We start from the raw sequence: 15,420 nt of genomic DNA on the forward strand, positions 1-15,420 counted from the left end.
GCAACATAGCGCACGCGCGTGCAGCAATCAAACTGGTGTAACGCCTCACTGTGATATTTTGACACTTGACCTCCACCATATCACACATACACGCTCGCTCACTCCATTACAGACGAGAATCATTGCGGTGACAACCATAAGCAAAAATCAATCATCCACATGTGAACATGCCGTTTCACACATGTGGTACGATTTTGAAACCAACATATTCAAATGGCCAAATCACATTGCTAATATTTACATCTAAGGGGAGGGGGGGGAAAAAACAGATGTATTTCAGTGACACTTTATTTCAAAAAGGACAACCTGGCAAAGAATACTCGCAAACAACAAGCAATGTATGCTATGGACAAGTTGACACATTCCGCTTTACACTAGCACACGTGTCTTACTTTTCACAGTTGAAAAACAAAAAAAACTATCTAAAATAGTGATTGTCATCACTCAAAAAAAAGAACACATTTGAATTGCACGGTGACGCAGCACGTTCTCTTGAAAAGACAAAGTTATGAACAAATTAAATAACAGCTGCACAGTTTGACTATACAGAAGCCAAGATTGTATAGAGAAGCCCAAAGTACCATTCCAGTCAGACACATTTTGAGTTTCAATTTGTTTCATGTGCAGCTTTTACCGGAAAATTAAACTTCGCACGGTGAAAAAACTAAATTTAGGAAGCTGTATTAACAGTAACTTATTTTTTGGGCACAATTTGACATTATTCATCCAAAACAATTCATACTTTTAATACAACATAATTTAGCTGTTAAGTCAATTGTGATGCAAAATATTGCAAGACGTCCAAATTTTAACAATGTATAAAACAATGGAAACGACAAATTTGAATATTTAACAATATTTCCTCCCACCTCATCACATCCTTTACGCAAGAAAGCCAATTGTACAAATAAAATCTCAAAATATGTCCAGGGTGTGAATCAGTTTGGGCATTTACAGCAACACCACACAATCGAAAACCTTCTAATGGGCTCTTTGCGCAAATCCACTACTTCCTGAACTCAGTACCACTCCTTCATTTCCCGTCTTTCATGACTGGACAAACTGATTAATCCAGGTGGTGCCTGACCTCAGTAACCATGACAACAATGGCCAGAAATGAAGGAGTGGCACTGAGTTCAGGAAGTAGTGGATTTGTGCAAAAAGCCCATATCCACACTTTGGTAATAAATAACCTGAACAATTTTATAGTATTTCCTGATTCAGTGCACACAAAAAGGCAATAGCTTGTCTTACAAAATACTTACACACTATGTACACTAATTTCATTATTACCTCCAGTCAATTAGCTCTTCAATTGAAACAACTTCTTCAATTTTGGTTAACAGGAAATTCAGCAGCTTAAGCATTTAGAATGTAAAACAACTATGCTTTTACTCTTCACGTAAAGAGAACATAAACAAAATGTGTGCAAACACTCTCTGCAGAGAGGACAGACGCCAAGTTTAACATTCTTAAGGTTGTCATGGTGGGAATCAAAAGAAGAAGCTACACCATTCAGTAGTTATTGGTTTGAGAATCAACAATGTAGTTAATGGAGGTTAACTACCACAGCAAGTGTCTGGAAGGCACACTTGTGTTTTTAACTGGCTTTTGAATCACTATTCCAGCAATCATTGGGCGGTTTACACAAGTTACAAGTCAAACAAGGCAGCGCTCGAGAATAAATAAATAATGAAAAAGTTGCAAAAGGCTTTGGTTACATTCAGAATTTCAGACTGGCACAAAAGAAAATCTGTGCAAGAAAGAGCTTTGTCTTGTGAACTTCATGTTGAGGTTTGACTTGATGGCTTTGCTGCCGGCAGGCACGCCCCTTCAACCCGTGCCTCCCCCTACCTTCATTCGTCTCATCCAGCCATGTCATGCATGTCTGGTGCTTCTTTGGATTTCGCTGAAGTCACAAAGTCGGAGCAATGATAAAGTGATGCCGGAAAAACAAAAATGGCTGACTTTTTGTGCTAGAAAACCAACAAAATCAAACTGAATGTCTTTGGCATGTTGAGGTCATGCAATGTCTATGTCCTCTGTACTCAGCATTGGCCTCTGCAAAAAAAAAAAATAATAATTCAACCTAAGTGCCATTGCACATGTCACAGGTACAAGGCAATTAATTGCAGAGACGAACAACCATTCACACCCATGGACAATTTGGAGTGTTCAATTAACCTGTCCTGCATGTCTTTGGAATGTGGGAGGAAACGGGCGTACCCGGAGAAAACATGCAAACTCCACCCAGGAAGGCCGAAGGCCGAAGCCCTGACTCGATCTCACGTCCTCTGCACCGTGCCGCCCCCATTCCCTACTCAATTCTTGAAACCTTAGCCCGTTTAACTAATTGATTCTTCATCACTTACTCCATTCACATAATTCATCCGATTCTTGTCATTCCAATTTTAACATATTTCAAATATTCATGCCCTAATTAGATCCACTTTTGCCATTCGTAAAATTTACGTCTGACCTACAATTCCTGATTTTGTACCCTACTACTCCCCCATTCATTCTCAATGACAGATTCAACATTTCACATTTACATAATTTCAGTGACTTTCAAAGCATTTAACTCATTCATTTCACTTCTTCAAACCTTACCCCCTTTTTTTTTTGTTTTTCCGCTGTAATTTCTACATTTATTCACCGATTCAAACCGTTTCACCTTTCAACTGTTTAGCTCTTTCCATTACCTGAAGATGGACGTAGCCTTCAGAGTTCCTGCAGGTTTGCCCCTCGTCCTCGATGGTCTTCTGGTAAACGGGGTTGATAAAGTGCATGGTGTTGGTGTTCCTTAGTCGCCACTGTCTCCATAGAAACACGGCTCCAAACGCCAACATGATCATGATCACTTTGGTGAAGGAGCAAAACATAAAAAAGGTGAGTTTTCAATGTGAGGCAAGAGGAAAAAGAAGCTGACGTAATGGTTGTTAAAATTACCAATTGGAATTGCGATGTAGAGAGCGGTAGTGTGGGTCGACTGCACCTCTGCGGACGCATCAGCATTTCTGTTGGCTGAAAAAGGAGAGACATCGTTTTCAGTCCAACTTTGCGGTATTAACCGTTTGCTCCTATATATATTATATTATTATATGTTGATCTAAAAAAATGAGAACTAAAAGTGAAAGCTGTAGTAAGTTTACTTAAAAAAATATAAATAAATTAGGATCATCAATTGCACCTCGACAAGGGCCTGAAAGTGGAGGAAACCATTTTTTGCTGATTAGCTTTATGCATCAAAATAAAGAAAAACATTTTATTTAGAAAATTAGTTATTGTTTTTTTTGTGTCTTTGCATATCATTAGCGTTGCAACTCCTCAACTTTTGACACACTCTTTTCACACTAAACTAAAAAAGAAAGAAAGAAAGAAAATCGGAATACGGGCTGTGCCATATGTAATTTTGAGTGCATGTTGAAAATCAAAGGCAAATGACCCCTGGGTCTTAATTTGGACACCAGTGATTTAAGTCCTCCATTATGAGTGACGCTGCCGCCAGTGTAGGTGTGACGTACCCGGAGCTGGTTTCTGAGTTTGGCTGGTTGAGTTAGTCGTGGTTGTTTCGGAAGTTGTGGCTGAGTTTCTTGTTGGAACCGCCTGGTCGTTTGGACCACCCTTGTTGCTTTTGTCAGGAGGCGCCGCTGAGCCTGATGCACAAATACAAATTAGAGTTAGTGCCTATCGGTTTCACGGTCCACCATGGCGGTGCAGGGAGACTCCTACCTGCCACACATGTCCTCATGTCGGGCGCCATGCTCATGTGATCAGGGCAGGCGCAGGTGTATTTCGGCGATTGTTGGTTGATGACAGGAGCAGGAAGGCACAGGAACTCACAGCCTCCATTTATGCTGTTCCTCTCTGTGCACCAGTTGGAACCTACAAGCAGGAGAAAAGTTTATAAACTATCTGACAAAACATTTTTGTTCATTTCTTAATTGTGTTGTACCGTTTGGCTGCTTGAGGTTATGGTAGAGCACGATATCCTCTGGCTGGTACAGGTCGCCGGCCAGCATCGTGATGTCCGCTCCCGATTTACGGTTGGCACTGAAAACAGCATTGTTGCCCGTGTCCGTCCAAAACACTTTATCCTGTTCAGTAGCAAAAACACAACCACGGATATCACCCGATTAAGACATCAGGAAATGCATAGACATGAACAACTCAATTGAAAAAAAAAAAAAAAAAAAGTGCGCACACAGCATTTCACAGGCTCAGGGCTCAACAAATGAACTTGGCAACATTAACATGTGAGCCAAATTATGTTACTATTTCCTTTGAGATAATTAAACTCTATAATAGGTTAATTGGACACACACCCAAATCTGAAAACACCGCAGAGGTGTACGCCAAACACACTGGCAAGAAAATATAGTTGAGCCACTGCCTAACACATGTACATTTAGCCCTGTGAAAAATTAATTAATAAATAAAAGACTGCTGAAAAATGATAACCGGTAGTTTCTCAGATTTTGCTAGAGTAGAATGAAAAGAACATTTTTGTTTTATTCTATAAACTACTGACAATATAGATAGAGGATTTGCAAATGGGCAACAACAAAAACAAACAAAAAAGTCAAATTATAAATCATATACATGTTCTTTTGAACCAAATTACACACACAAAAAAAAATCTTTATTTTTTTCCTTTTTTTTTCTAATAGGTTTTTGGTGAGCTAACAAATACACGCACGCATACGAAAAAATTATATATATATATATATATATATATATATATATATATAAAGAGCAATGATATATATATATATATATATATATATATATAAAGAGCAATGATGATGACATCACACTTAAAAAAAAAAAAAAAATCTTCTAATTACATCACTAACCTCAAACACAGTCAGAGAGAGGGGATGTGCGAGATTTTTTTCACTGAGAATGAGAGTATGTCTGGTCCCTCCGTTCACGTCCACGCTGGACAGCGTGTGAATCTTGGAGTCCACCCAGTAGAGGCGCTGGTTGACAAGGTCTGCCGAGAAATATCGCCTTGGTTATTTATAGCCGCTTGCTTATCTCGCATGCGTTACACTAACAAGTGATGGATGCCATCTTACCGAGGGTGATTCCATTAGGCCACACAATGTTGTCGGTTACCACGGCAACGCGGTTGGCTCCGTTCAAGCCGCTCTTTTCGATCTTGGCCTGCTTGCCCCAGTCAGTCCAGTACATGAAGCTGACAAAGACACATGACAGTTTAAATCGTGTCCAGCATCAATCGTGAGCAAATCTCTTAAAAGTTGACTCACTTGTTGACGGGATCCACCGCGATGGCTCTCGGCTTTTGAAGGTTGTCAGCGATCAGCGTCTTCCTCTTGTGGCCGTCTGTTGTCGCCACAGAGATGCTCTGCAAAGAACTGTCGGTCCAGTAGATGTTGCCGTGGATCCAGTCAACGGCAAGGCCTTCCGGGGCCTCGATCCCGTCGCCGATCACCACAGTGTGCTGGGAGGAGTTGGCAGCCGTGTCGAGCTTAGAGCTGTGGGAGTGAAGAGTATGGATGGAAAATTAATCCAATTCTAATTGACATTGTAGTGAAGTAGAATGCAATTTTTTACATCTACTGTATTTATTTTACTTATATTGTGTCTAGATTAAGTTAAATTCTTAAGAAATGTAGTCCACGTGAAGATGAAAAGATAATTGCATTATTGTAATCATGTTTACGCCACATTTTTTTCGTAGAATTTTTTTAAAACGATTAAAACACTGCAAGTCAAAGTGTTTTCTAAATTAACAACTCTAATCAAAGTAGATAAACTGTGTTTCTGATTAATTTGCCTTTATTTTATAGCAAGCCTAAACTATAAAACCAAAACATTTTGTATAATAAAGTTGCTATTTTTCCATTTATTTAATTTAAATAGAACTTATTTTATTGTTTGTTTGTTAAAAATACATGGGAACAGGACCCTGAAAACAATCACATTAAATTGCAATCACAATATAGAAGGGGGGGGGTGCAATTAGATTTGTTAAAAAGCTGATAAAAATGGCATTTTGTCCCACTGAAATGTAAACATGAAGTGACCCCTAGCACGTCAATTTTAGCCAATCTGAAGCCTGAAGTAAATTTGAGAAAAAGGCAAAAAAAACATAGTAAAATTGAGAAAAACAAGAAACTAATGAGGACTGATTTTGAGGTAGAGTTTGGTGTCACAATTAAGTTAACATTTCCTGTACCGGTACACACTTGCCTATGGACTAAACTCATTAAAAATGAGAAAAACTATGTATCCTCTGCCAGCATTTTTATCATTTAAAATACTGTGGATCTATTAAAAACTCAATGAAAAAATCAGCTCACTGTAATGAAACCGTCTTTTGAGTGACATTGACAGAGAGAAAACAGTAAAACTTCATCTTTGTGGAGATCAGTATTGAAAGACAAAATGTAAAATTTAAACTAACTCTTTGACCAAAGGCAGATTAACCCATGTGTTTTTTTTAACCTGTAGATTTTCTTGTCGAAAAGGTCAGACCAGAAGATGATCTCGTTTGGCATGTCCATGTCCAGAGCCACCGCATTCTTCAGCCCGCTCATCACAAGCATGTACTCACGGCGATCCATCGTCACTTTTCTCACATCATGTCTATCGGTGAAGTAAAGTGTCGGTATGATGCCTGGAGGAGACAGTGAGGCCAAAGGTGACCATGTGATCTCCATGTTGGTCCATACTCTGTTTCCACATTTCCAACATTACCTGAAATCGCTTTGCACGAGTTCTTGACATGGTCAATCTCATAGCCGACTTCACAATCACACTTGTAGCTGCCGGGCACATTGATGCAAACCTGACTGCAAATGTCTGGGTTCGCACATTCGTCCAAGTCTGCAGGTGGTGACAAGATCAAAAGGCGGTGGTCAGCTTTCATTGAAAAAATTATGCTTTCCACTTCTACATACTTGAGCTGCCATCTTCTATACATCGCTCACCTTCACAGATTCTTTTGTCTGCCTTCAGTATGTATCCAGGAGGGCAGGAGCAGTTGTAGCCGAGGTTTTCATCAACGCACCGATGGGAGCACCCGCCATTTTCGACCAAGCACTCATTGCGGTCTGAGGAGACCCAAACAAGCACGATAATGAGCACAACAATTACTGACTACTTATGTAAGAGTTCTTTAAAGTGGAAGTCAACCTTAAACATTTCTTGACAAAATGTTATATGTGACATCACTAGTCTAAACATGACATTCTGATTAATATTACATTTTTGGAATGAGAGTTATGAAGCAAAATTCTGCCATTTTTATCCATGTCAGGGGGCAGCCATTTTGCCACTTGCTGTCGACTGAAGATGTCGTCAATGTTGCTCAGGTTAGATTCTCTTCTTTCATCAGGACAAAAAAAAGTATATTTGTACCCGTTTCTGTTTTGCAGCAATTAGCATTAGAATATAGCCAAGTTTCATCATTATTCACAAATCTGTTGAAAACACTGGGGAAAATATCTTGTTACAACATGGCCCTGGTTATCTCTTATTATAACTACCATTGCTTTGAGCGACCTCTTCAGGTCAGAGGTTGCATCAAAGCAGAACGTATAAATAGTTTTTGGGACCATGGCAACATTTAAAATAAAACATTTTATACATTTTTGGGAGCAAATATGAGCTTAAATTGTTAACAAAAGTTGGAAAGAGAGCAGCAAGGGCAACACGTACCACACAGCTCGACTGGTTCATCCGAACCATCTCGGCAGTCTCTCTGCTTGTCGCACACCTTGGCCGTGCTGATGCACTCCCCACTGCTACACTTGAACTGAGTGGGGCCATCGCACAAATTTTCTAGGGAGAAGCGCATGAGCATAAAAGCAGCAGTCATTTACTATAAATTACAAAATGTTGATTGTACATGTACAAAAAGGACAAACAACTTGGGATTGAGATTGGTTAGCTAGGATCCAATCATGAACCAGAAGTGTTGACATCATCCATGTAATATGTTTTATTAGTTTAAACACACAAATATGGCATGTCCACTGGAATCATCTACGGGTCAGAAGGGGTTAATCCCACTCATCAAAAACCAAAAGACCAATTTACACTACAAGGGCCACAATGCATCATTTCTGGACATTGTCCAGTTGTAACAGTTTCAAATTCCAGGAATTTAAGGAATATGCAGGTGCAAAATCACAGAAAACATTAGTAATTCAATTCAAAATGTGAATGTCAAAGATCATTCACTGCAAACAAATTGAATATATATATATATATATATATATATATATATATATATATATATATATATACACACACACAATGCAAAATTCCAGTAAGTTTCTGGAGATTTAAAACACCATATTTATCAAAGCGGTTGCTCAACAAAACAATCAGGTTCAAATAATAGTTACTGACCTGCATGGCAGCCAATCTCATCACTGGAGTCCGCGCAATCATTCACTTTGTTACATTGAAGGCTGCCGTGGATACAAAGGCCGTTACTACACTGGAACTCATCTGGGCGACAAGTAGGAGCAGCTGGAAAAAATAAATAAATATATATATAAAAATGATTAAAGAGCTAAAGTTGAATTCAGTTCAAAAAACAAAGATTGGGAAAATCCTGGCCTGTGCGCCATCATGAGAGCATTTGATTAGTTATGTAATGCTAAACCAAAATTATTAAAAATCCCCGCAACTCTAACCTTGCTAGCAAGGTGATTTCTCGCAATATTTGCGAGTTCACAAACTCCGGAGAATACATCTTGTACCGCTCCTGTTTATACGTTTGCAGTTGATCTTTTTTCGATCAGACCAATCAGGCATTGTTTAGGCAAGACAAACCAATAAGCGCCGATGGCGTGGGGGGAACAAACTAACCTAAGAGACGAATGGATACTGCAACTATTTATGCTCTCGCAGAATTACTCACCGTTTCCTTGTTGAATTTAAACAGCGAGAGGAGTTTCGCGCATTTTTATCTGGTAAAGATATTCCTGCTCCCCCCTCCCCCCACCCTAAGACGAGACGGAAGACGAGATTTTTATCCGTTGCCTTGATTGGTCAAAACAAAATGTGCAAAGATGCTGCATCGTCCAATCAGCTCAAAGTATTGTACAGCACGCCCCGCCTTTCTCGAACAGGTCTGCCTAGTGAAGTACCAGTTTGTCAAGTGAATCATAATTATCAATCTGGCTGGCGAGTTAACCATAACTCAAGATCATCATTAATATACAAAGTATTATTATTGAAACCCAGAGAGGAATTTTTTTACCCATATGAAAACTTCCATGCATTTGGATTGGCTATAATTTTTTACTTCGGCACGTCACGCAGCGGCAATTAAAATTTTCGCCATAAAATCTTGTGGCAGAATTCCTGCACACTGCATGAGCGTTGGGTGACGGCGGTCCTAAAACATCATCAGATGATAGTTTTCAACTCGGCAGCAGCACAAAAACAAAAATGCATTAAAAGTAGCACAAAAACAACACTCACAAACAATAACAAAACAATTTTTTTTTAAAGAACTAACAATAAAAAATGTTGTAAGGCCTTCTGAGGACTATAAAAATCAAAATAGACCAAAAATACGTCATTAACTTACTGCAGTTGATTTCATCCGAGTGATCGTAGCATTCCACGCTTCCGTCACAGTGCCAGTTTTTGAGAATGCACTCTCCATCGGCACACTGGAACTCATCATCTAAACACGCTGTAATGTTGTTGGGCTGCTTGTCCGTACACTGCCACTCGTCCGAGCCGTCTTGGCAGTCTTTTTGTCCGTCGCAGCGCCAACTTTTGGGCACGCATAACGTGTTGTTGCACTGGAAGGATGTCAGGTTGCAGGTGTGTTTCGGTTCCGAGCAGGAAGCCTCGTCGGAGCTGTCCGGACAGTCGTTGACGTGGTCGCACACAAAGCTGATGGAGATGCACTGGCCGGAAGTGCAGCGAAACTGTTGGGCTGTGCACTGCTTTTCCACTGTGGATGAGGAGGGAGGAAGAAGAGGGTGAATGCAAACACTATGCCAATGCGGACATTTTTATAGTTACTATGCACTAGCAACAATCTAATCAAATGTGTGCGAGACTGCCACAGAAGTATTTGATAACATGTTTATTATTGTGGTAGGCTTACCTTTTTCGAGAAAATTATATACATACGATATATAAAAATATAATGAAACAAAACATGTACAGTAAGTTCAAAACATCTGTCAGTATAATCTGCGTTTTTTTCCAGCATTAAAAAATTGAAGGCTAATTTTTGTCTAAATGCAGCTCTTAATTTGTTCACTGCCATCGACGGCTATAGACGTCACAAATCCATTTGAACTTGGCTGGCAGTGAATGAGTAACAACAAAACAACATGAACTGATACTCAACCAAATTTGCACCAAGTTAGGTGTCATTTTAACTGCAATTGTGGTAAAATGCCAACAGCCGACACTCAAGTTACATTTTAGAACCGTAAGTCACTTCTAAATCTGTCACTGAAGAGACACGAATAACAGTTTACTTTCCGTATGTGTGTGTGTTCAGCTACAGTATGTAAATACAAACTTACTGCAGTTTTCCTCGTCAAAGCCGTTATCACAATCCGGTTCGCCATCGCAGTGCCAGCTCTGTGGCACACACCAATAATTGGGGCCACCGCAGCTCATTTCTGTTTCCAGACACATTTTGGCCGCTGAGGACACAAACAGGAAGTATGAGTTGGAATACTGAAATGCAGTATAGGGGGTGGGTGGGGGGGGGGGGGCTTTACGTTTCAAATTGACCCCATAGAAAGCTTTGAAACTAAAAGGCTAGTAAAAAATAAAAATAAAAAGACAAAAAATTAATCATATATACCTGATGTCATTCATAAACAGAATAAAAAACGCTTTGTGTTCAACTAAAGAGGCCCAGAATTCACAATCATCAAGTCAATTTCCAGGTAGATTGAAACACGATCATTATTTCAATATGTGTACTGTAAATTTTTGTAATTAAGATTGAGCATGTGACATGTAAAAAAAAGTTATACTAAAAAGAAAAATGTTGTGTCAACAAAAAGTTACAGATAAGAGGTTTAAAAAATTAAAAAAACATACCGCATGTTTCAGGCAGTTCGTCGGTTCCATCGCCGCAGTCCTCTGTGCCGTCACAAATCCACCTACGGCTGACACAACGGCCGTTGCCGCACTTGATCTGATTGGAACTGCATTCAAATGCTGCATACGGATGAAAAATAAGAGCAAGTTAAACAATAGAATCAATAAGCAAGAGCATGTGATGTGGTAGTGACGCGAGTGTCAAAAGAGAAAAAAAAAATACTGATAACCTTGGCATGTTGTTTAACTTTGCAAACAGGTTGGCAAACAGTTGCAATCAAAAGTCACTGAACTTCAAGATAACAGGGAACGTGTGAAAACACGTTTACTGTTGGCTTTACTATGGAAGGGTTTGTGCTGCACTTCGATTGATCAATTGCTTCTAAGCAGAGGTGCGACAACTAATATAGATAACCTGGTTGAATTAAAAAATTAAACAAATCTTCAGAATTTCAGCTTCTCGAGTAAATATTCTCACATTTCTGTAGTCCTTCTCGAAGCAATTATCTTTGTGTTGAATCTAAATAAAATATTTGCATCTTCTATTTCTGCATTCAAGGATGGTCAGAAGACGGACTTTTCAGAGTTCAAACCAGGAAGTGTGACGTCACTCTACAATGGCGACCCCGTTGGAAACACACAGAACGTGAATGGTAAAACACAATTTACTCGAGTATAAAACTAGATAGCTTTCTTCATTCATAAATATTTGATATAACTTCACGTAACACAACGTACATGACAGTATGCCGCTACCTCCCTTCATGAAATTATACGGTGGACTACTGAACTGTATTGAATGCTTATGAAATAAGACAAAAAGAATAAATGATGCAAAATTGCCAGAAGGTGAGTGTGCTGGAGGTCAAAATGGGTTTTGATTTATCACTATTTGACATTTTGTGTGGTTTACTTTCGCATCTAATGCTTTCAGGCGTGAACTGGGAAAAAACAACTCTGATATATCAGACTTCCGACCATCCTCGAATTCAGCATTACTTTGGAAAAAAATTATCAAATTTTTTTTAACATGTTTTGACCATGTATGTTACAGACCAAACTAGTTCATGAATCCTAATGAATAATAATTTATTTTAAAAAAATTAAATAATGTCCCTTTTTTTAATATAAGGATGGAAATCAATTTGACAAAAAAAATCAACATAGCCTATTAATTGATTATTAAAATAATCTTTTTTTTTGTTGCAGAAGGCTTAAAGAGTACTTTGTTGCTTAAATATTAGCAGTGGTTCATGTTTTTTCGTTGGATTGGTTTATACATTAGATCAATTGTGTTCTACGTTCCACTGTTGTTGAAGGTCATATTAAAACAACAGCACGGCTCCACTTAATGTTTGTACAACCTCAGAAATGACCTTGCATTATTATAATATGTTACCCTTGAGGTCCTACACTTAAAAAGTCACACCTAAATGAGCCTGAGGATCAAAGCTAAGAAAACACCAAACTCATCCGAGTGCGGCTCACACGGGACATTCATTGGGATTCCTCCAATGGTGTGATCTCGAGACCCTACAATTATGAAACAGACTGGCCCTTTAAGACAATAGCACACACGGAGTTACACTATCACACCACTGGCTGCTGATTGGTCCCACAACACCGTCACCACGGTAACCAAACCGCAAATGCTGGCTGGCTAATAGTTAGTGATATCTTAAAATGGAGCAGTTCTGCCACCAGCTTAGCGAGACAATCTGATCCAGAACCCCCCCCCCCGCAACAACCCCACCTCCCTCTGTTTTGACCCAAACATTAATCCCACCCGCATGTGACACAAACTCCAAGCGGGAAGCTTTTTAGCATTTACAGGAATAGTTTCCAAAACGAGTGCAGCTGTTCTGTTAACATACACCGACAAACAGACCACAACATTTGCAATAGCTCCAAAACCCACCCCCGTCTTCTGCCAAAAAGTCATCCGCTGCTAACTCTCAACTGAAACTGAGGCTTTAGTTTCATAGAAACGAAACAAAGTCATACAAGGCCAATATTTTCATTTCCCTTCGCTAATCTTCCCCCTGCAGCCTCCTGAAGTTGGCCAAGAGCCAGAAAAATGACACCTAACGTCTGGTTAGCTGGATGATGTACGGTAGCTAGAATTGCCTTAATTGCCCTAGTTACTGCGTTTTCACTTTGACAGTAAGCTACGTGGCTGCTGGCAAAAAAAAGAACACATATACGGCTGCCCTCTTTTTGGAGGCTATTCACATCCCGCACTTGTAATCTGGCAACCAAGATCGCTGCCATTATGGTCAATTGACCAGCAACTCAAAGATGCCGAGTCACTTTAAAAAGCATAATAGCCATCTGATAGCACAAACTAAGATGAATTCATGTCAGATCATGTGAATCATAATACAACAATCTGGGAGAAATTTTAAATAAAGATACACGTAGAAACTATACAAAGCTGGGTGAATATAGACACACCACCACTAGTTAATTCAAATCTATCACCATGTGAAGCCTCTGAAATAAATTACAACTAACCATTTTCGCTTTATCCGAATGAGTTTTCCATTTATAATGTGCGTCACACCCCTTCCGTGTGTATTTCCCAACTTCAGGCCGACTTCTGCTGTAACCAACAGCACTTTTTCATGAAACAGAAAAACTGTGTATTTACAATTCAGACAACAAAACAAAACAATGTGTTAGCTAAGTGAAAATTAGATAGTGATGAATAAAAAAATATATATTCCTGATTAACACTATTCTTAAAGACGAAGTTAACCCAAAAATCTTAACATGTCGTATGCGCCCCTACTAGTGTAAACACAGCATTCCGATTAATATTGTGAACTTTCTTCATATCATATAACACTCCAATAGTGTCACTTTACCAGTAAAAGCTTATGGTTCTACTTTGTGTTTACGAGCCCGGTAACACTTTTTTTTTTTTTTCCTATGGTCATTCATCAAATTCTGCATAACTGAAGGGGAAAACACTCTCAGCTTGGTGTTAGCTGTATTTAGAAAAAATTACCATGTGACATTCCACTTAAAACTTTAATCAAAAAGGGCCAATCCTGGGGCGCGCTCGTGCGCAGCAATGAATTAGACGTGTTTGCACGAGGCTCCGTGGCAATCTTCTAAATGTTGCCTTATTTTGCTAGACCTAATTGCCTTTTTTGCCCATCGGTTTGTATGCTGTCGATGTTATTTTGACACTGATATCAGACAATCTATTTTACCTCTTCTCGAGGTAATTAGGAAATTTGGTCAACTCTCTGGCTTTACCATAAACTGGGAGAAAAGTGTTCTCATGCCTCTTTCTGATGGTTTAGATTTTTTAAATTAAGATTAATTACCTTTTAAAATTACGACTGAATGACTTTACAGAACTGTTAAATAAACTTAAGAATATGGTTGATAAATGGAAAATATCCCAATTTCTTTAATTGGACGAGTAAATTTTGCAAGCCATTCTTTTTCTCATTTTGACAAATTATCAACACATGATTTTTATGAGTTTTTGAGAAAACCTCCAAATTCTAGCAGTGTTTGTTTATGTTATCTTAGATTGGAAAAAAATGAAAACAATTTATATATATATATTTTTTTTTTTAAAGGCCCATCAAAGGCGTCATAGGGCTAATACACATGCTCACATTCAACACGCTCTCGTGCATTCTTTCTTAGTCTCACACATTTTCATGTTACAATCATGACGCACCAAGGCACTTTGCCCCGCCCACCGGAAGCCACAAACTGCCGGCAGTGCCGGGCGAAATCATTCTCTTTTTCTTTTATCATAGATTCAAAGCCCGAGCCGCCTTGAGCTTTCTTCAAAGCAGACCAAAAAAACAAAACAAAAAAACAATTTAAATAAAATAGTTTATTCATGCACCATGTACGCAACGTAAACGAACTACATAGTAACTAATAACGTTGCGTGTCAGTGTCTCTCACCTGTTAGAGTAGAGCAATTAATAAGCAGCAGGAGGCACGTGCACAGTCGCCACATATCCGACACAAGACGAGACGATAAATCACCACGGGAGGATGGGCGAGGTTCAACTGCTGTGTGGGAGCTCTCGTGTTCAGCCTGGACCCGGCGTGGAATAAGGAAAAAGCAAGCGAGGGTGCCTTGGCGTAATTTAATAAATTTTCCAACCAGGAGGCGGGGCTACAGCGGAGCTACGGCAGTGGCGTGATCTTTGAAATTAGACACAAGGGGGCGGAGGCAATAAGTTGGCATTGGCAACCTATTGCGTGTGCTTTCAAATGAATAAATTAGTAATTACCCAATTTATTGCAAATAACAATGAAAATGGAATAGTATGTTCATCAGTTGATCAAAAGATTAGGACAACTACTTAAAAAAGA

At 39.2% G+C, this 15,420-nt stretch overlaps 1 protein-coding gene across 1 annotated transcript; it reads right to left on the bottom strand.

Moving 5' to 3' along the window:
• Nucleotides 1-270: 270 nt before the first annotated feature.
• Nucleotides 271-15,199, bottom strand: ldlrb (low density lipoprotein receptor b). The gene is made up of 18 exons (XM_086083460.1): nt 15,004-15,199; nt 11,068-11,187; nt 10,539-10,661; nt 9,578-9,952; nt 8,386-8,508; nt 7,690-7,812; nt 6,960-7,082; nt 6,727-6,855; nt 6,475-6,646; nt 5,274-5,501; nt 5,082-5,200; nt 4,857-4,996; nt 3,956-4,097; nt 3,733-3,885; nt 3,525-3,656; nt 2,950-3,024; nt 2,703-2,860; nt 271-2,061 (listed from the first exon to the last, which is right to left on the bottom strand). Exons 1-18 carry the CDS (start codon nt 15,056-15,058, stop codon nt 2,023-2,025), a joined length of 2,529 nt encoding a protein of 842 aa, XP_085939586.1. The 5' UTR covers nt 15,059-15,199; the 3' UTR covers nt 271-2,022.
• Between the last annotated feature and the right edge of the window lie 221 nt (nt 15,200-15,420).

Source organism: Leptonotus elevatus, chromosome 8, assembly GCF_054856555.1.
Source record: "Leptonotus elevatus isolate MCC_2025b chromosome 8, RoL_Lele_1.0, whole genome shotgun sequence".
Taxonomy (NCBI): domain Eukaryota; kingdom Metazoa; phylum Chordata; class Actinopteri; order Syngnathiformes; family Syngnathidae; genus Leptonotus; species Leptonotus elevatus.